The sequence below is a fragment of the Glandiceps talaboti genome, chromosome 14 (genome assembly GCF_964340395.1).
Source record: "Glandiceps talaboti chromosome 14, keGlaTala1.1, whole genome shotgun sequence".
In the NCBI taxonomy this organism is placed as follows: domain Eukaryota; kingdom Metazoa; phylum Hemichordata; class Enteropneusta; family Spengelidae; genus Glandiceps; species Glandiceps talaboti.
This window is the reverse complement of record NC_135562.1, coordinates 20,453,412-20,475,840: the sequence shown is the minus strand read 5'-3', so window position 1 is coordinate 20,475,840 and position 22,429 is coordinate 20,453,412. Positions and strand designations below refer to the sequence as shown.

Genomic DNA, 22,429 nt, shown 5'->3' with positions numbered 1-22,429 from the left:
GTTCGAGGTGTAGCTTGTCGGATACTATTGAGAGCAGACTTTGCCAGTCTGTCCCAGGTATAGCTCGTCAGAAGGAGAACAGATGTTGTGAGTCTGTTCCAGGTGTAGCTCGTCGGATACTAGTGAGAGTAAACTTTAGGTGGTCTGTCTAAGGAACTGGATATAGTTTTTGTAGGATTTACTAGTCCTACCTCTGTCACTCCCTGTCCGATCACTCAAGCTACTTCAGAGACGCGATGTTATAAAGTTCAAAGTCTTTAATTGCTGTTCATTGTATTACTGACAATTGAATAATGAACGAACGTACAAACGAACGGTTCTACAATTCAGGAAATACAAACGGAAAATACATTTCAATTATATTTAAATTACGCCGTCTAATTACATGAATTATATTTGTATGTCCGACTGACTCAAAATTAGTACTTTGAACAAACATGCCTGGCTGAATTGCTGTCTTTGGAAACGTACTCTGCCACACCCAAATTGCGACATGTAGGTCCAGTACATTGTTTCGCAAAGAATAGTGACTTCATTTTCACTTGAAATTTAATGGAACAAAAACTCACCTTAGACAGTAGCGTCTTCAGGGGGACAAAGTAAGTTAGCCGCTGCTGTTGGCTATACAAACGAACGACCTCCCACCAGCGACTCGGAGCATAAACAAAACTTAACAAATCTCTAAATAAAGGTACAGACCAAAGCGGCCAATTTAAATAATACTACAGTACAGGTGTACGTATATAAATCCAGCCAATCAGAGCAGCACTTACAGTTTTGTCAAATAGTTAGAGCAGACTTTGTGTGGTCTGCCCCAGGTATTAATTCTTCGGATGGTTTAGACGATATATTTCCCCATACTCCAGTTATTATCCTATTTGGCAAGCAGTGCAGCAACCCTGAATTGTTATCATTTTCACAAATGCAATAATGCAGTCAAGTCTTTCATTTGAAATATTCCTGTCAAGCATATTTTCTGGCGATCCATGGGTCATCAACCCCATATAGTACAGATCCCCTCCTCGATTTCTGAATCAGTGAACTCAGCGAGACATCGAAAGAAGATTCCCAGCAACGCTATGAACGAAGATCAACGACCGAAGATCAACGATATGGAGAAGACAACGTCCAGACATATTTAAAATTTGGTTGGTGGCCGACCGAAGTTTGACAAATAATCAACAGATTAGTCAGTCACCATCTGGTCACGTTGGTGGCAGCTGTACGTAACTACTATTATCAACATTGAAGACAACAAACACTCCCTTACCCCTTAACTATTATTTTTCCTACAGGATTTGACCTTAATGTCAAACAATCAAAATAAACGCAGAACACAGAACACAATCAAACAACACCAACTGACAGATTGTTACACAAGTATAACCCATAAAACCAACGTAAAGGGTTTTCTGTATATACCACAATCGAATATAGCAATCATATCAAATGTAATAGTATACTGTTTCATTTACTAATTGACCACATTAGAAAGGCCACATGCTAGGCTTGTAAATACACTAATTGAAAAAGTACACTTTTACCATTACAGAATCACGCCATTAGCTAAGGAAGTGGGGTTTCTTATCTTTCTTATCACTGAATAATGTTTGTTGGCAATATTTACAAATGTGATAAAGCACTATTACATAACACATCAGGCAAAGCTAAGCTCAATATCTAAGTGTGAAGCCCCTAATGTCATATCAGTTGTTATCAGTTTTACTGACCCATTATCAGTGACATTGCAAATAGCTTTAGAGATGCAAACAATGTTTATGACACCCGACTTGCTGGCTCACCAAGTCGGGAAAGTTGCACTCTGTCATGACTTGATATGAATGCATGAATGCTATAAACGGGTGCAGCACAAAGAGAATGTGCTAGTGATTTTCGAGAGTATATCAGGTTGGCAATCAGTCCAGTGGTTTTGGTGTTTAAGTTGTCCACACACACACACACACACACACACACACACACACACACACATACAGACAGACAGACAGACAGACGAACAGACACTGCACCATGCCTATAGCACTACTAAACCATATTAGTTCAGTAGAACTAAAAATTGCCAATGTAACAGTGATTGTTTACACAATGTGCAAACATACTAGTGGTATTTGCACTGCAGCATAATACTGATTGCATACCTGTATGCAAATGATTTGCAAATCAGTGCGTGTTCGTTTCTTAAGTATGACATCGTGTGATGTCATACTTATTTCTTCGCATAATGTTATATAGAAATTTGCTGTTTCGGATAAGCAAATACATGTATCGAATATCAGAACCTCATGAAGTATGATTTCCCGTGTCAGGCAGGGTATTTGTAAATATTTGCAGTGTTTTCTGCTACACCATCAATTGCTACACTCATGAAAGTACGACCAGAGAACATCTCAAGCATTCATTTTCGGTACTGCACTGCTGTGGAAATACCACTAGTTTGCACATATTAATCCAGTTTAAACAATCATTTGTACAAATGTAATATATCTTTGTGTCATCTCATTATGTTCAAGGTCACTTCCAATTTCAATGCATGAGGTTTACTAGTTGAAGGGTTGTCTATTATCTATAATATGGAGATGAATCCACCTTTAATCCTCTCTACTTACTGTATGCCCTGTAAGTGGTTACAATGACCTTGTACACCCAGTATGGTTGCCCAAGATCCACTTTCCACCAATTATTTTGGTCAGAGTTGGTATGTGTGCAGTGACCATCAGGCAAACCATCGATAGCTTTTTCTGCACCGTTATTTTCGTAGTCACTACTTTGCATTGCCACTCCACCAATGGCTACATTGAACAATTCAGTTGCAGCGCAACCTATGATGAAAATACAAATTAAGATATTACGATGAAATACATCAATATTGCTTAAATAATTATAGATGTATATTACAGGAGTAATGTTGCCTTAGGGTTCCACTCATTGGACATTATGATTTAAAGATAGACACAATTCAACTCCAGACTAACAAAAATATCGAAGGATCCTTCAACCAATCACATTGAAAAGTGACCGATATTGCTATTCTCTCAGTGCAGTAGAAACAGGCTTCTGCTAAAAAATAATTCCACATACACTTGGTCATTTTAATGACTTCAAGTTTTTTCTTTCCAACTGATAATAAACATGGTAACTTGTCTCACACCACAACGGATCAATGTGACCTGGCTTGATTGTGAATGTGGGTGTATTTGTAAAAATAAGAGATGGAGATGCAGTCGTATAATGAATATATCATCAAATCATAAGAACACTAGGAGCCATATACAACCCGGCACTTAAACTATGGTGTTCAATCAATGCCAAAATTACCCATGCAATTCGTTTATGCAACATGCATTTGGACAATGCCTCATGCATTTCATACATGCAATTCTATGCATTTCATACATGCAATTGAATTCATCGATGCAAGATGCATTAATTATTTTGGACAATGCCTCAATATTGTTCATACATGTAATTCGCTAGCACAATCAATACTGGCAGCACAAAACGGTTATTTTGATATGAAATGTACATATACAATGTATATATTTTTTGAATTTCCAGATAGGGAGTATACACAAGAGTGAGGAGACATCACTTGTACTGGCTGTAGTTGATTACCATACTTAGATGCAGATCAACATTACAACACTGACTCGCCAGTGCATTGCACTAAATAGTGATATGATCACTACAAGTAATGCTGGTATATACTTTTCTTCGGTATTCTCTACAAACGCGATCGAAAGTTCGCAGTGAAATACTTACAAGGAAGTGTCTGTGGTAATTGGTAATTGACCCTATAATACGCCAAGGTCAATGTCTCAAAACAAGGCGTCTACCTGGAACGCGTTCGATTTGCACATTAAATGATTGTGGTTAATCTGGTGTCAATTCTGGTAATGTTTACTGCATATTCAAAAGGTACACACATTATTGTACCCACTGAAGCACACTTAACCATCACTTACAATTGACTGAACTCAAACCTTGTATTAAGATATAACTCATAAATGATCAGATGACATAATTTATGATACCTATAAAACTGCTTAGAAAATTCCTACTGTACAATTAACAGTTCTAACAATGCCAGAAGACAATGTTATAGACGACACGCATCAACACTAACATTATACTGGAATGTAGTTTAATAAAAAACAGTTTCAGTTTATGCTACTTAAGGTACACACACATGCTGCCTACGCTATTTCCTGTGTACATACAACATTATCATTATGGATATAGCAAGCATTTCTCAACTAGTATGATTTAATTTCACTTTACAAAATGTATCACCCATTAAATTAATTAGATGGAATACACATTGTTTGGAGAGTTTAATCACCTGAAGTATGACATTTAGTTTAATTTAATTTCATTAGGATGTCGACCCTAAAACATGCCAGTTCAGAACATTAATATTTAATTGATTCATTTGAAAGTAATTAACATTTAGGTGTCACCAATATACAATTCATTTTAAGTTACCTGTCAGCGGCTCTGTTTGATACATCCATGCAGACAGCATAACAAATTGCACATGCTACATTTAAAGATTGCAAGATTGAAAAATGAAATGAACTATAAATGTGCAGCCCTGGGACGCAGACGTCAAAACATTGGCCCGAATGAGATGTAATGCGTATCCACGTAACGAAGCTACTCTGTGTAATGAATGAGAATTTTCAACCCAATTTTCATTAGCAACTGCATGTAATATAAGTGACTTAACAATATTTGATATGACTACATTTCAGTCACTTTGCTGAGAGGTACTGCCGAATATTAGGGTCTCTTGGATCCACATCACTGTTGCTTTGCTTGAAATTCAAGACTCCTCTTTTCATTTATTTAACTTACAGCAAGTCTTATTGAAATTCAAGTTTCATAGCGCAATTTCTTTTCGGTGGAAATAATGTCATCATGTGATCTCCTCTTCTAACAAAATGACACATCCCATTATTATACGTCTTTATTACAATGGATGAAATAAATGCCTGACAATGTGTATTTACTTTTTTATTTAATGTGCCCAGGATTAAAGACAAAGAAGATCACACTTAAATACCAATGTCTGAAATATGTATTTGAGTTATGTATCAAATATCTATTTTAATCACAAATAAGGTCACCATTCACTAAATAGTTATATGATCAATAAAAGCAATGCTGGTATATACTTTTCTTCGGTATTACCAACAAACGCGATAGGAAATTAGCAGTGAAATTCATACAAGGAGGTGTCTGTGATATGCAAGAAATGGCTCGATTTTAATAATTGACCCTGCATGTCAAGGTCAATGTCTCAAAAGAAGGCTTCTATCTGGGTGCATTCAATTTGCACAACAGGATTAACAGTGACTAATCTGACGTCATTTCTGGAAACAAAGTTGTAAACAAAATGCTCAAACACAATCATGATTATTTACATGTTCACATTTATAAAAAAAAGGTTTGACACATTCCTTTAACTTAAAGTATTTTAACTGAGAAAAATAAATGCAAAGACAACAAATTACCAGTCTTCAAATGGAAATTCATCTGTGTTGATAAACAAAGTATCGAACTCAACTTCTGTTGCAAACACAAATTTGAAAATTGTACCTGAAAAAAATGACTGTACACTTTAGTCTTTGTCAACAGATTGACCCACTATTCAGTACACGTCCTTCTGGACACGTTGACTGTAGCAAGTCTGAATATTACAATTTTGTATATTTGCTTAGCTACGAAGTATCGTGTGCACAAAAAAAAAAGGAATGTAAAAAATCTTAATTATAATATGCAATAGATACTTATGAAAAGGGAAATAGAAAATGATGTATTATAATTACTTCGACGTTTACTGACACAAGAAACTAATTATTAAAGTCAGTCAAATGTTTGTAATCATGGCCTAGTAATCATTCAGTAAGTTGTTAAATACTCTGAACCTTGGAAACACCTATAAAGTTGACTTTTACCCCTAAACAAATCGATATAAATTTGATTCAATTATATTATAGTTAATATTATTAAGCTTTTTTGACAGAAGCAGTCACTATACGATAATGTACCCATGATTTATATGATTTCATAAAAATAAAGTCCGACACCAAACAGCATTTCAGATGTAGAGCTGCATTCTTGCAAACCAGAGATGTTATTTCTTCCGTTACAGTGGGGCAGCTTATTAAGAACAGTGCCGTAAAACAGGCCGTGATTTGCGACGATGATACAGCTGATGTCAGGATAATGTCACTGGAGTACACTCAATTTTGAGAACAAATATATCAAGTATGGCAGATAACAAATATTATTATAGTAAATACTAGCATTGAATATCAACTAAGGCATATCAAAGCCTTACCAAATTTACCGCGTATGTTAGTTCAACACACTTATACTTAGCTACTGCATAAACACAATTCATATTATGCGAACTCTAGTAACACTACTAACATCTAAAATCCTAACGGCATACCAGTATGTGAGTATACACATTTATTCAATATTGTATTTCAACTCAGTGAACTGCAACAATAACTTCAAGAAACGAAGTAAAATATCAAATATCAAAATTCCTGCACGTACAATTAAGCAGCAAATATAACACGTACTGTCCTGAAATAATTGTTAGCTAATGAAATGATTATGTTTTCAAACGAAAACAAACAAACAATGTCACATATTAATTAAACCGTGCAGTAAGCTCATCACTTAGGGTTGAAATAGTATACTATAGCCATGGGGAGAAAATTGAACAGTTCACAACCAATCATATTTCTGTGTCCACCACAGGCTTTTGACACCAGTGTCCGTTGTGAAACTTTCATTTCTCCCTTCTTTGTTTTCTTTAGTTCAAGTGTCTTTTTTCTCATCTTTCTGTTCCATTATAAAGTTCAAGTCAGCATTTTCCACCACGATGCTGATGATTTCGATCATGTGTCACACATGTCAATGTCAGTCCTTCGCCTTCGATGTCGTATTTCCAACTTTTATATTTTCAATCCTTGTTTTGAAGTTGTGGTATGTCTTCAGATTTTCGTCATTTGCCTTACTGTTGAAAAGTCCACTCACATATTGGTGTAATTCCTCAGATGTACATTTAATCATTTCCGAAGCGTTTCGAGCCAAAACATGAAGCTTGGCTTTCAAGCCTGCAACATCACGTTTTTTTCCATGTCAATATGGTCATTACATTCTTGTAATCATCGAGAATTACAACCATGATAGAGGACATGTACTTCATTTATTGTGCTGTAAAGCATTTTTAGACCAGTCAAGGTCTCACTCACACAGAGCAAAGATAAAACCGTTATTTTCAAGTATGGACAGTAAAACGTTTCCAGGTAATTTACTCTTAAGTATACATAAGTGTAGCTGTTTCAAATAAAGTGAAAACAGGAAAAAAATGAGATTTTGTATACTATTACTCACGCTGTTAATAATGGATGTTGTGACTTGACGTTACACCCATATATGAATACAGATATGGGTGGAGTGGGCTTTGTTGTCAAACATGCATGCAATATGTACTTTGTCTTACCTTCAGTCGGCACCACAAATACCAGTGGTCCAAACAATTGAAGTATCAAAACAATCAACCCAATCATTGCTGTAGAGATATGACTCCCTGTAGCAAAATTGTGAATCTCTGACAGTAAATATACAGGGAAATGCAATATTTCACATATATTATGTCTCCAGGCACGTTCTTCGATCAACTGAATGATACGATTACATGTACTCTATAACTGTGTAAGAAACTAATCGTCAGTTTAACATATTGCACCACTTGTAATTATCTCTCCCCTGAGATCAAGCATGACGGCAGAGTTGATTATAATTATCTTGGTATTAGATTCATAATTAACATTTAAATTGAAAACACGCTGACTGATCACCATGTCAACATGATTCCATCATACGTCTGTTTCCTCGAAGTACTGTCAATAACCTGCGGAAACCTCTATTCGGGAAACAGTTTGTGAAAAGTGATGGATGGTTGGCCAGAGCTGTTACAGGGATATTGAACACATAGCTTGTACAGTCCCCATGGCTCCACTGAGCTGGTACAGCTATAATGTGCACAACCCTACATGTTGCATTGTGATGTAATTAATGAGAACACTGACACCCCTACATGTTGCATTTTCATGTAGATGTGCCTACATGTTGCATTGTACATGTATTAGGCGTGCCCCTACAATTGCAATGTAATGTATGAAAAGGTGTACCCATATGTGTTGCAATGTACAACATGTATAGGGAGAAATGCCTCATTTTGTTGTACACAACAACAGCAACAAGCAATGGTAAGTTGGGTACACAGTGTATAGGGAGGTATTCCCTTCCTTACTGTAATGTGATGGGTTGGGTACACAGTGTATACGGAGGTATGTATCTTACTGTAATGTGGTGGTTCGGGTACACAGTGTATAGGGTGGTATGTCCACTACTGTAATGTTGTGGGGTGGGTACACAGTGTATAGGGAGATATGTCCGATCCTTACTGTAATGTGATGGGTTGGGTACACAGTGTATAGGGAGATATGTCCCTTACGTACTGTAATGTGATGGGTTTGGTACACAGTGTATTGGGAGGTATATTCGTTACTGTAATATGGTGGTTTGGGTACACAGTGTATACGGAGGTATGTATCTTACTGTAATGTGGTGGTTCGGGTACACAGTGTATAGGGAGGTATGTCCACTACTGTAATGTTGTGGGGTGGGTACACAGTGTATAGGGAGATATGTCCCTTCCTTACTGTAATGTGATGGGTTGGGTACACAGCTGTGTATAGGGAGGTATGTCCCTTACTGTAATGTGGTTGTTCGGGTTCACAGTGTATAGGGAGGTATGTATCTCACTGTAATGTGGTGGTTCGGGTACACAGTGTATAGGGATGTATGTCCATTGCTGTAATGCTGTGGGGTGGGTACACAGTGTATAGGGAGGTATGTCCCTTCCTTACTGTAATGTGATGGGTTGGGTACGCAGTGTATAGGGAGGTATATCCCTAACTGTAATGTGGTGGTTTGGGTACACAGTGTATAGGGAGGTATGTCACATACTGTAATGATGTAAGTTGGGTTCGCAGGGTATAGGGAGGTATGTCCCTTCCCTACTGTAATGTAATGTGATGGGTTGGGTACGCGCAGAGGGAGGTTATGTCGACCCTTTACTGTAATGTATTGGTTTTGGCACATAGTGTATAGGGAGGTATGTCCCTTACTGTAATGTGGTGGGTTGGATAGACAGTGTATAGGGAGGTATGTCCCTTACTGTGATGTGGTACACAGTGTATAGGGAGGTATGAATAATGCAAGAACCTGGGAATCGTAGGCCTTTAATAAAATGTTATTCGAACAATACTGAAATATCTTGAATCATGTCCACCAAGGGCAGGTTGAGCTTTCACAAGGAATTTGATATATAAATTTGGATATGGTGAGGCCTAAAAAAATTGTGTGGTTCTGATTATGCTCATTTTTAGAACAGGTGGCGTACTAGGTATAGATATTTTTATTTTATTTTTTTAGATTTTTATTTTGGTGTGTGAGTGTCTAGTTCAGATAGTTATGTTTTCCATATGGTCTCTGTGTTATTGGTTTCTTCCCATCAGATGTACAGCCATTAGGGACTGGTCAGTTTCTTCGGTGGGGGGGTCACCCTGTTTTTTAAGATTGGCAGTGGGGGGGGGGCGGTCATGCTGTTTTCAAAATTGTGAATAGGGGGGGGGGGAGTCATTGTGTTTGGATTGTGAATCCTTTTTCTACAATGGCATATAGCCTTGTCTGAAATGTGGTACATGTAAATATTTGTTCTTCTCCCAGTTTCTTACATGAATTCTTTAATATTACTTATTAGTTCAAGCATAACTATAAATATACATATACATGTATTACCTAGCGACCACACTAGTTACAGAACATGTCATGTAAATGCTTGGCTGTTTCACAATCACTGATTCACTTATATTGCACTTTGGGGTAAAAGTTAAGTTGAAGGTTTCGTAATGGTAATCTTCATAGATAGTTTATAAAAGAAGTTAATCTAAAATGTTCCCTACTCGTCACTATGAACTTGTCAGAAGGGATGAATACACTTTCTATTTTGGACACTACATACTATTGACACTACAAATCACCACATCTCATCAGATTCCAGTTTCTATTATACACTAGGTATGGCCACCTAAAGTTCTCTAACATACCGGTGACTTTACTATACATGCAATATTAATGCCACTATACCAATGTAACGGGGCCACTTTTATGTGACAAAGGAAACTCATTTAAAACTTACATTTACGTTAGCTATTCGAAGCTTGGAATCCGGAAATATTACCTCAAAGGCTATGAATAGCCTAAACATTGCCTTAATAGAAGCAATGCAGATCTGCCAGGGGGAAAACCCCCAAGGACTCCCTCACTCCCAGAGGTCACTCACGCATTCAAACAACAATCAGATGCACAACAACCTTTTTACTGTCATAATGGTATTAAACTTTGAGATGATAGTCTTTTAAAGATGTGAAATGTTTGCCAAGGTAATCTTAAATTGCCTTAAATGCCAAATCTACCCTTCCAATGATACTACCAGTAGATGTGCTGACCTTTACTACATGTATACAATGATGCCATTTAACTGTTTAAGAACATATTCCAGCCCTATGTAAGTTATAAAGAATAGTTTCTGATACTTGATGGTGCTGTCTTGTAAAGCATGGATTGAGTTATTGCTTGAAAGGGTCTGAATAGCCTAAAATTGGCTTTAAGAGTAAAAATCCTCCAGGGCTTCTAGAGGGAGACCCCCCGTGGACACCCCCCCCCCACATGAGGTGGACATATCCCAGTCTCAAGCTCTTCTCCTCTTACTGTCAAGATGCTATCAAAGTATATTTCAAAAGTATTGCAACCCCTTGTAGTTGCTTTTTACATGTTGGTGCTGTCTTGTAAAGCTTGGAAATTATTGTCTGAACGGGTCTGAATAGTCTCAAAATTGACTTTTCAGGGTAAAAAACATTCAGGACTTCTAGGGGGAGACCCCCTACGACCCCCCATATGAGGTGTATGCATCCCAGTCTCAGCTCTTCCCCCTACCTCTTACTGTCAAGATGCTATCAAAAATATTTCAACCCTATGGGCCTGAATAGTTTCAAAATTGACTTCCAGGGCTTCTAGGGGGAGACCCCCCATAAGAAATATACATATTCCCTGTTCAAGCTTTCCCATGTCGTTCACTGTAAAGATGCTATTACACTCCTTTTGGAATATATTTACCCTGTGTAGTCAATAATTATAATTATGATAGTGCTAACCCGGGATCTTATAAAGTAGAAGCAAGACAGTCAAGCAGTCCACACTGAGTCACGGTCAAAAATAGCTGTCATTTGAATAGTATATATATATATATATATATATATATATATATATATATATATATATATATATATATATATATATATATAGGGTGGGGGGTCATCATGTTTTAGAAGGGGTGATAGGGGTCAGCCTGTTTTTGGTTTTACAGATAGGGGGGTGACTTTTTGTCGGCCCAATTTAAGAATCCACAAACAAACAAACAAACAAACAAACAAAACAAACAAACAAACAACATCAAGTGCTATATATTGTTATAGTGTATTAGTCAGGCCTCGAAAAATCACGCTGTCGACCCCGTGGTAAGTTAACTTTGCATATGGACAAGCGAACAAGTGAACTTCATGTGAAAATTATTGGCCGTGACATTAAAACAGTTGACGTATTCTAGACAAACTCACATGATTGTAACAGGGAAAACAATTAGTGAGAGTGACAAGATAGGAACTTTTTTTACAAAATGTTGCGAAACCATTTCAAGTTAGTGCATAAGTGGATATATATAGTCTAGCTAGGCCTAGGCACAGGCGATCGATTGTGTAAACCATGTAACGGCAGAACTCTCTCATAAATATTTTAGCCATGTAATTAGAAAGTATTGAGATTGAAAATTACTGGCGTGACTTTCGTTAGTTACACATCAGTCGGTACTTTGACAGAATCAAGAGAATTCGGTTCAAAACTACCTTCAAATGTCGTACAAGCATATTGTGTATGATACTAGACATACTATTGCCCCAGTCCAAGTATTTGTACTTCCGGTGTATGGTGTAGTGCACTGTCTCTCATGTCAAAATGTCATTAGATATTGATATAATATTCCGTTCGAGTTTTAAGAACACAGTTTAATGTGTTTTTAATAGATTTAAACTTGTCGTTCTTCTTTTGTTTCGTCTCTGAAAACTGTCGATTATGCTGTGCAGTGTCGTACGTACTCTGGTTGTACTGTATACAACTACATCATGTCACGTGCTTCTACGATAAATCCCGAACACCTTCGGGTAAGGGTTTTGCCGAGCAACGTACATCAACGGCATGTACATGTACACTCACCAGATACGTAATGCGTTCGAGTAGAGGGGCGAACACCGATCAAGGGAAGTTATAGGGAGTTGCACAGGTTAGGACGTCAGTTAAAATTCATGAAAAAAAATGTGATGAACACTTAAAACAAGTCATTTGAAGTTATTTTTGACAGGTATTAAAAAAATTAATAAAGCGGTAGTGCACGTGGAAGTGGTACACTTTGAAAATATTGATATTTTGGAAAACGTTACATTGCCGGGGGGGGGGGGGGGTTCTGATCAATGCGCCCCCTACGAGAGACATTAGTAAAGTCTGTGTTGACGTTTTACTTTGTCGTTCGTCACGTCAACCTCTACAATATCAGGCCCCGATGTATTGCTATTCTGAGTAAGCTTGTGCAAATAATAAAGATAAAGTGAGGTGCGGCTCATCGAAAACAAGATTTGCCACGAGTAACGTGTAAATCAAAATTTGCTTATGGTGAAAGTCATGATTTTGTCACAGCAGAAAGTTACATATATAATGACATGTATTCAACTTGGTTATTTCTTATCGGAAATAAAATGTAAACACAAGCGGCCAAGTTGAACATTTTTTAGAAAATGCTTCATTTTGCTAAATGTTCCAACCACATTCCTGGCTCCCGTTGTTAAATTACAAAGCTTTATGGCATGTCGCGAGCGAACATCGTAGCAATTCGTCTCAGATATAGCCTAGCCAAGAACCGCTAAAGATGGCTAACTGTGTTCAACCAACCGATCATCCACTAGTACCAAACAATAGCGATGCGTTCTGCAAGAGCGTAGAGCTACTTTCTACTGAATTTACATCGAGAGGGTAATAGTACTGTTTTTAATATTAAAAAACCCAAAGCGTCCATTTTAGTGATTGTTAAATTTGTAAATGGAGGGAACGCTTTACCCGTTCGTTGTCGCGACGTGACTGGAAGTAGAGAATGCTACGTTGTGGCGATGTTGTGTTGTGTAACACTATACGCACACGGGTACGTACACGTAGTTATCTGTGAGCGAAGAAATAATTTAGAACCAAATTCACCGTTGAATGCTGCAACTGAATTAGCCGACTGAGAAACGAAATAGCAGTCATTGTCGATGGTCAAAAGTTTACATATCAGTACGTCATTGATCATTTAGATATTCTTTGTGAGAGTGAATGGCAGGGCCTTGCCACGCACGATAACAGGAAGTTCATTTTCAGTGTTGTTGATTCCTATGTTAGTGCGTATACAAATTACAAGTAGAAGTAGACAAAACAAGTTTAGGTACGGGAAGCTGGTAGTGATCACTTTAGAATTGCATATGCCTATCTTTACGTACTTTGACGGAGTAATATCGTCACTCAACGTCGTGTGTTGTAATAGCAACAAGCTGTCATCGTGAAAAGGGGGTTCATTACAATTGCCTCGGGCACCGTAGCGTTATCGGGAATGAAATATACACTGAGCTTGAGTCAAATTTAGGATCCTGACTACAATCTCCATAACCAATCAAGTTATGTCAAATTAGATAATCTCAAGTTCAAACAATCTTTACTACCAATCCTTTCTCTTCATAATTGACCAATCATATGAAGGTCAATACCAAATTCGCGCCAATATGTATGGAATGTAGTAAGGCCTATATAAACCCTTATTTCTGTGTGATCTGTAGGAGTTTTTGTTAGATGTCAATAAAGTACGAGTAGCTGTTCTTATAGTACTTGGTTGTGTGTGGACATCATTCCTTTCCAGAACCTGTTTCTAAACAATCGACTTATCCCACATTGTTCTTGGTGCCGAGACCAGGATGCCCGATACACAACCAACCCCTCAACAGTCTCTCGAAAAGTTGAAGGCTGCACGCTCAGCCCACCGCGGACATATGACAAGGCTCCTCGAGAAGGGAGAGGAAGACATGGAACACACCGGAGCATTCGATGCAACGGTACTACAAACTCTCCGAGCCAACCGTGAGCGAATCCTGTCCAAGTACACGGAGCTCATCAACCTTGACAAAGAGATCTATGCACTAGCCGAAGCAGAGGAATTAGCCGCCATCATCGACGAATCAGAAACCTACCTTGACCGAGTACATACGAAGCAATTCATATACTGTGATTTCGTCAACAACAAGACAAGAGAAATTTCTACGGAACCATCGACAACACAACGCAACTCAGAGCCACCAGCTCAACTACAGAGCCCGGATCAGCCAAGGAATCCGACTATCACTAGAGCAGGCCCCTCAACACTGAACCAAGCCAAGAATTTCGTAAACCTGCCAAAACTGACGCTCCCAACCTTCAGCGGAGATCTACTAAAATGGGTGAGTTTCAAAGACGAGTTTGCTTCCGTTCACGAGAACCCAAATCTTGATAACATTCACAAATTTCAATATCTTCGTTCACAACTAAGAGGTGAAGCTGCACGTGCCATCGAGGGCATATCACTTAACAATGCTAACTACGGACATGCAATGACAATATTAGAAGAACGCTATGGTCAAACTCACGAAGTAGCTGATGCATATATGAGAGCTTTCTACGAATTACCCGCACCAAATGCCGAACTCTACAGTCTGAGAGATTTTCATGATACTATTGAGACTTATGTTCGCGCACTTAGCACACTGGGCAAAGAGGAAGACATATACGGACAAGGCATAGCACCTATTCTTATGGATAAACTACCTGATGATATACGCGAAAGGATTGCAAGGGAACATGGCAACGCGGGATGGAAAATGTCTCAGTTACGGGACGCCATCGACAAGGAGGTACACGCCCTTCGAGCCAGGTCCTCACGGACACTCATCGGACAAGAACGTAAATCGGACTTTGAAACACCTGTAACTGCCGCCTTCTACACAAAGGGAGCATCCGACAAACCGCAAAAGACAAGATTGTGCGCATTCTGCAAGGGACCGCATCTTCCAAACGAATGTAATATCGTGACCGACAAAGAGAAACGCCTTGACATTGTAAAACGAGACAAACTTTGTTTCAATTGCCTAGGTAAACACAGAGTAAATGATTGCAAATCTAAGTTTTGTTGTCGCACTTGCAAGAGAAAACACCACACCTCGTTATGTAAAGGAAGAACTCCCACAAAAGATGCCGACACTTCTACCGCTAATTCGGAAGGAAAGCAGATTCCCGCGCAAACTACTACTCAAGTAACTCTATCTTCAGCTGCTGACACTGATATAGAAAAGGGACAACTCCTTCTACAAACTGCAGTCGCCCAAGTCACCAACGCTTCAGGAGACATTACTGCAACTGCTACAATACTCTTCGATTTGGGCGCTACTCGTTCCTTCGTTACCACAGACCTCGCTAAAAGACTGAAAGCGAAACCTACGACTTCAAGAGTCACCAACCTCGCAACATTTGGAGATGACGATTCACGCACTCGAAAATTCGACGTTACAACACTTTCGATACGTACAATTAATGGAGGGAAATGCAACATTTCCGCAATGATCACCCCGAAGATCGCACCACCTACGAAGAATTTAATCACTCGCTCGCTAGTTGATTTACCCCACCTACGCGATCTAACACTGGCTCATCCCGCATCGGAAATTAATTCGTTTGAGATATCTATATTGATAGGAATAGATTACTTCTGGAAACTCGTTGGAAACCACATCGTTCGTGGACCCGGACCTATCGCCATGTCGTCGTCACTCGGTTACATACTCTCTGGTTCAGTACCAATCCAAGGTGAGAATGATTCAATATTCACAACAATTCTAGACACTGATACGGACATTCAACAAGACGACGTTTACGTTCATCAATACTGGGACTTAGAGACTATAGGTATCCATGATACACACAATACTACGGATAATTCAGACATCGATTTCGATTCTTACCGCGCTACGCATCTACGCATCGAAGATGGGAAATACGTTGCTAAGCTACCATGGAAGTCCGATCACCCCCCTTTACCAAGTAACTATCACATTGCTGAGAAACGGACACGATCATTAGCACGAAGACTAACGCCACAGTTACTACAAGTATATGACAGAATTATCCGCGACCAAGAAACACGAGATTTCATTGAAGAAGTTACCGATGATGATATCACCCACGGACACTATCTACCGCATCACTCCGTAAAGAAAGACTCAACAACGACACCTATACGTATTGTGTACGATTGCAGTTGTACACCCTCAAAGGATACGCCAAGCCTCAACGATTGCCTTCAGACTGGACCTACATTGTTAAATGATCTTACGGCTATCTTGTTAAGATTTCGTCTAAATAACATTGCCATCGTCAGTGACATAGAGAAAGCGTTTCTTAACGTCCGACTTGATCAAAGCGATCGTGACTTCACCAAGTTTCTATGGTTATCCAATCCCAACGATCCGGAGAGCTTATTCAAGGTCTATCGCTTCAAATCTGTTCTATTCGGTGCAGTTTGCTCTCCATTCATCTTAAACGCTGTCGTGAAAACACACTTAGAAACCCACGCGGAGAAATGGGCATCGAACGACCTCAGTGAAAATATGTACGTAGATAACGTTGTCACCGGTACTGAAGACGCGCAAGAAGCAAGGAAATACTACACAGACGCGAACGAAATAATGCAAACTGGAGGATTTAAACTACGCTCGTGGTCATCTAATTATAACGCAATTCGTAGCCTCGCTGAAAGAGATGGAAAACTAGAAGAGAATACAAACGTAAGTGTCCTCGGATTACGCTGGGACACCGACTCAGACAAATTATCTTATGCCAATAAGATGCCATTACAAGTACCGGACACTCTCATAACAAAACGGGAAGTAGCCAAAATCACTGCAAGTTTATTCGACCCACTTGGATATCTATCGCCTATTACTGTGAAGGCAAAACGATTCATTCAAGAACTTTGGAAGCAGAAAGTCGCATGGGATGAACCACTGGATGAAGAATTATCTAACCAATGGCAAGAAATTGCAACCGATCTACAAGTAAGTTCATCTACTTCAATTAGCCGTCAATATTTCTCTGATAATCCGGACTACAAAGACGCCCATGAATTACACGTGTTTGCCGACGCTAGCCCAAAAGCCTACGGTGCCGCTGTCTATCTCTGCAATAAGGACCACGCCTCACTAATTATGTCTAAGACTCGTGTCGAACCACTCAAGGAAATGACATTACCACGCTTAGAATTAATGGCCGCACTAATCGGTTCGCGCCTAATCAAATTCGTATACAATGCCTTGAAAGACAAAGTCAACATTGCGAGACGTGTGTTATGGTCTGACAGTCAAATCGTCATTCACTGGATTCAAGGTAAGAAGAAATTACCAGTTTTCGTTAATAACCGCGTCAGAGAAATCAACGAATTTCCATGCGAAATCAAGTATTGTCCTACTGCCGACAACCCCGCCGACTTAGTAACACGTGGCATATCTACGCAAGCCTTACAGAATTCAAGCCTTTGGTGGAGCGGCCCAAGTTGGTTACGAAATGGAGATTGGCCTGTCTGCGAATTATTTGACAGTGCCATAAATCATGTATCAGTTTCGGACAATGACCTCACTGATACAACCATTGATCACGACACTTCGCCAACTACTACAGCACAGAGTATTGGTATACAACGAATTATCAATATCGATAGATTTGGATCACTACCTAAACTACTACGCGTTACGGCACTCGTCCTCAGATTCATCGCTCGCCTGAAACGCGACGACTCACCAAAAACCGGACAACAACCTGACGCAGAAGAAATACAACAAGCTGAACATAAATGGATACAAGATATTCAACGCGAAGAATATCGCAACGAGATTCATTCACTACAAAAAGAGAGCAGAAAACTCGGACATTTAGCTAGACAACTGAAACTCTTCGTAGATGAACGCGGAACTCTACGTTGTGGCGGGAGGCTACATAACGCCCCACTCGACTTCACTACGAAATTTCCAATTCTACTTCCAACTACGCATCGATTCACGGAGCTAGTAATTTTGAACGCACACTCTCACATTCTTCACGCCGGATTACAAACTACGATAACGCACATTCGACAACGATACTGGATAACGAGAATTCGACAAGTTGTGAAGAAACTACTACGGAAATGCGTAACGTGCATCAAGGTAAATGGCCCACCCTATCCAACTCCAATGTCTGCACCTCTACAATCATATCGCGTAAAAGTCACCCCACCATTCGCTATAACTGGTGTCGATTTCACGGGCGCACTTCACGTCATGCCAACTCATGGGAGAAATGAAAACAAGGCATATGTAACGCTATTCACGTGCGCTGTGACACGTGCCATCCACTTGGAATTAGTACCAGATTTGTCAACAAGGGCATTTCTGAACGCGTTTCGCAGATTCGCGGCAAGACGTTCGCTACCAAGCAAAATGGTATCAGACAACGCCACGACATTCCAGTCAGCCTCTACTGAACTACGTAAACTTTGCGAATCTCCAGATGTGAAGACATACCTCGCAAATAAACGAGTACAATGGACATTCATCCCTAAACGAGCCCCATGGTTTGGGGGATTTTGGGAACGTCTCATCGGAATTACAAAGACAGCAATTAGGAAAGTATTAGGACGCGCCTACGTAACGTATGACGAACTTAATACTACATTAACAGAAATTGAGACAGTATTAAACGACCGTCCACTTACTCATCTCTACACAAACAGCGAAGATGATACACCTCTCACGCCATCTCTTCTGCTACATGGACGGCCACTGACACCACTACCCCACATCCTCGTTGACGACACTGAAATCAACGATCCAACATTCGGAAATCAACCAGAAATGGGAAAACGCTACGCTCGCCTATCGAAACTACAGGAGCAATTTTGGCGACGATGGAAATCAGAATATTTGACTTCCTTGCGAGAACGTCACAACCTCACCGGTAAAACAACTAACCAAATAAAGATCGGAGATGTTGTGCTTGTACACAGTGACAACGAACGTCGAATCAACTGGCAACTAGGTACAATACAGAAATTAATTCGTGGCAACGACGGGATCGTTCGTTCGGCAGATATCAAAACCGCCTCTGGACGTACCAACCGACCTGTGACGAAACTATATCCACTGGAAGTAAATGCAAACGTCGTACCCACCCAGCTGACCCAAGATGACCCAGACAGATCAACGAATACTACACCCGATAGTCGCCGTACTTGAGTCAAATTTAGGATCCTGACTACAATCTCCATAACCAATCAAGTTATGTCAAATTAGATAATCTCAAGTTCAAACAATCTTTACTACCAATCCTTTCTCTTCATAATTGACCAATCATATGAAGGTCAATACCAAATTCGCGCCAATATGTATGGAATGTAGTAAGGCCTATATAAACCCTTATTTCTGTGTGATCTGTAGGAGTTTTTGTTAGATGTCAATAAAGTACGAGTAGCTGTTCTTATAGTACTTGGTTGTGTGTGGACATCATTCCTTTCCAGAACCTGTTTCTAAACAATCGACTTATCCCACAAGCGTAGTCAAGTTCATTGTTTTCACATACCAGCTACAAATTATGCTAAAATTATAAAGGACTTTATGAGATCAAAAGTTTGTTTTCACAACACAGCTGTTGGCTGTACCGTGATATTATCGAACACCGGGCGTAAACGAGACCCTCATTTCCTGACGCATCACCATTTTTCAGAACATTCATTTCTTTCACAGATTTTTGAATTAAATATTTTTTGGGGCAAACTTTCTTTCATTATTTTCAGTTTGGTTGTACCCGAGAGACTTTTTATTCTGTTACAAACTTCCCCCACTGAGTTACGGGGCGGGAAGACGCCACTTCCTAGAAGCCCGGGCTAATGAGGCCAAGCTGTCAATAAGCCTAGAAAATAGAGGTACACTGTATGTAAAGAAATCTAAGCCGTATTTACCACAACAGAGTAAGAAGATAGTTGATAGATTCATGGGTCCTTTTTTTCAATGTATAATCATTCATACGAAAAAATTAACAAATAAAGTGAAGATAATCACACATTTTTCAAAATTTATTCTTGTATCCGTATCCAATAAATGTGTTATTTCTCAATTTCTTTGTGATTTGACCTAAAATAAATCTTTGTCAACACCCAAAAACATTCACCGACTCGTTTATTTGATCACTCACTCATTGACATAACACAAGCATTATATAATTCACTCAAAATTTATTACTCTACATTTGAAATGGCCTTTGTATATACAAATCTGAACACTTTTGTGTGTAAATCAAGAAAAATGAATTATATACATGTCAATCTAACATTTTATACATCTGTCAATCTAACATTTAAGTGTTGTCAACATAACCATTGATGTATTAATTGATTCACATTTTCTTCCTATTTGACTTTCTTAGTTTGCAATATCTATGGCTTGTTCTTAGATGTGAAGTTGACCCACATTTACATTTGGCCCCCTTCCTCCTGACTCTACTACCAGCATTGGTGATAACTATAGTACCTTCATATACTGACCCATCGTTATCCTGAATAATTGTTGATATTTCTTTATCACTTTCAGCCTCCTCCTCCTCATCTTCATCACTGCCGTAACTATGCTGTACTGCCAATCTTTTAACCCACTCTTTCCTTTCCTCGTTTTCCATTACGCTTGCCCGCTTTCGACGAATTCTCAGATCTTTTGCCCGTTCAGATTGTGCAACTGCTGCACGTTTTTGCCTTGCCTGGTTTGCTGTAGTGCATGCTTCTTGTATACTCGGAAGTATTGGTAGAGACAATCTATTACATAAGTCTAAAATCCAGTGGTAGGACTCTCCATTTTCTGCTATCAGCCATGATAGATTTGACTGCAACAGGCCTAAATTTGTGCTTAGAACATAATGAACTCGCTGTATGTTTGAATTTTTGGCTCTAAATTTCGTCCATACACATGATTCTGGTAAATTAGAGTGGCCCTTTCCCAACTCACGGTGTACCGGTATTATTTGTGATGCCATTTTACTTCTTTCTGCTGTGGCTATTTCAAATAAAATAGAGTGGAACTCACACGTTAAAGCACTCTTTGACTCGTAGGGCTTCCCCTTACATTCAAATTCCTCCCTATCTTTGCACTTTCCACATATGAACATACTGTGGCTCCGTGGAAAGAGCAGCTACCCCCTTTCCAAGTATGCACATCCCTGCTGTGATACTTGCCTAGCTGAACCATGATGTCTGCATAAGTATCAGGGTCTTTCGTGTGGTGTGCTTCAACAATGGCACAAGTGATTTATTCTTGCTTGTCTAATGAATCTCTCGGACATACACACACAATTTTTACTGTGTTTTTTAAGGCAGTGGCATTCAAGCCTACCGAAATTTGGATATTCTTTTCCATAGCGAGAAATGAATGTAGAGGTCACTGACTTCATACTGGAATATTTATTCAATTGATTCGTAAATGCCCTTGTGCTTTGTCCCCCACAGAACATGACTTTACTCTTATCTCTGTTTTTGTACACTTGTTGAAATGATTTGATGCTACTCGAATCGTTGTCTTGCCAGTTGACTTCTACATTCATTTTCTCGTCATGGGCTCGCTGGAAACAAACACCAGCAGCGTAACCCTCTGCTGATTTAGATGTACCCTTGTATAATGGTTCTTCAAAATCATCATTGCCTCGTTGACACAGATGGAGGTAATATAGCAGTGAATTGTTCATGAAATTTCCTATGGTAAATGTAAAGTTTTTACTGAAGCTACCTCTTGTTAGCCAAGCACCATCGGATGTTGTTATGGCTCTTTCAAAAGATCCTATGGTGCTGTTTGGTAGATCCTTCATTTTGTCTTGTGCTTTCTCGCACATTTCATCAACCATTTCTTGTACAATGGGATACAGCAGTTTGATAACTGATTGGAAAGCGTTCTTAGACAGTATATTTAAACCGAGTCCAACATGTAGAGCTCTGTTTATATCAGCATATATGAATAACCAGATATGAATTGGGCAACATGTAAAGCTAGAGACACAACGCTTCTTCGCGATCCCTCAATGTGCATTGAGCTGTCAA

At 39.2% G+C, this 22,429-nt stretch overlaps 1 protein-coding gene across 1 annotated transcript; it reads left to right on the top strand.

Annotated features, from left to right (window-relative positions):
• Positions 1 to 14,213: 14,213 nt before the first annotated feature.
• On the top strand, positions 14,214 to 19,589 carry LOC144445408 (uncharacterized). Its single transcript, XM_078134947.1, has one exon. The coding sequence runs from the start codon at positions 14,214 to 14,216 to the stop codon at positions 19,587 to 19,589; it is 5,376 nt and encodes a 1,791-aa protein (XP_077991073.1).
• The last annotated feature ends 2,840 nt before the right edge of the window (positions 19,590 to 22,429 follow it).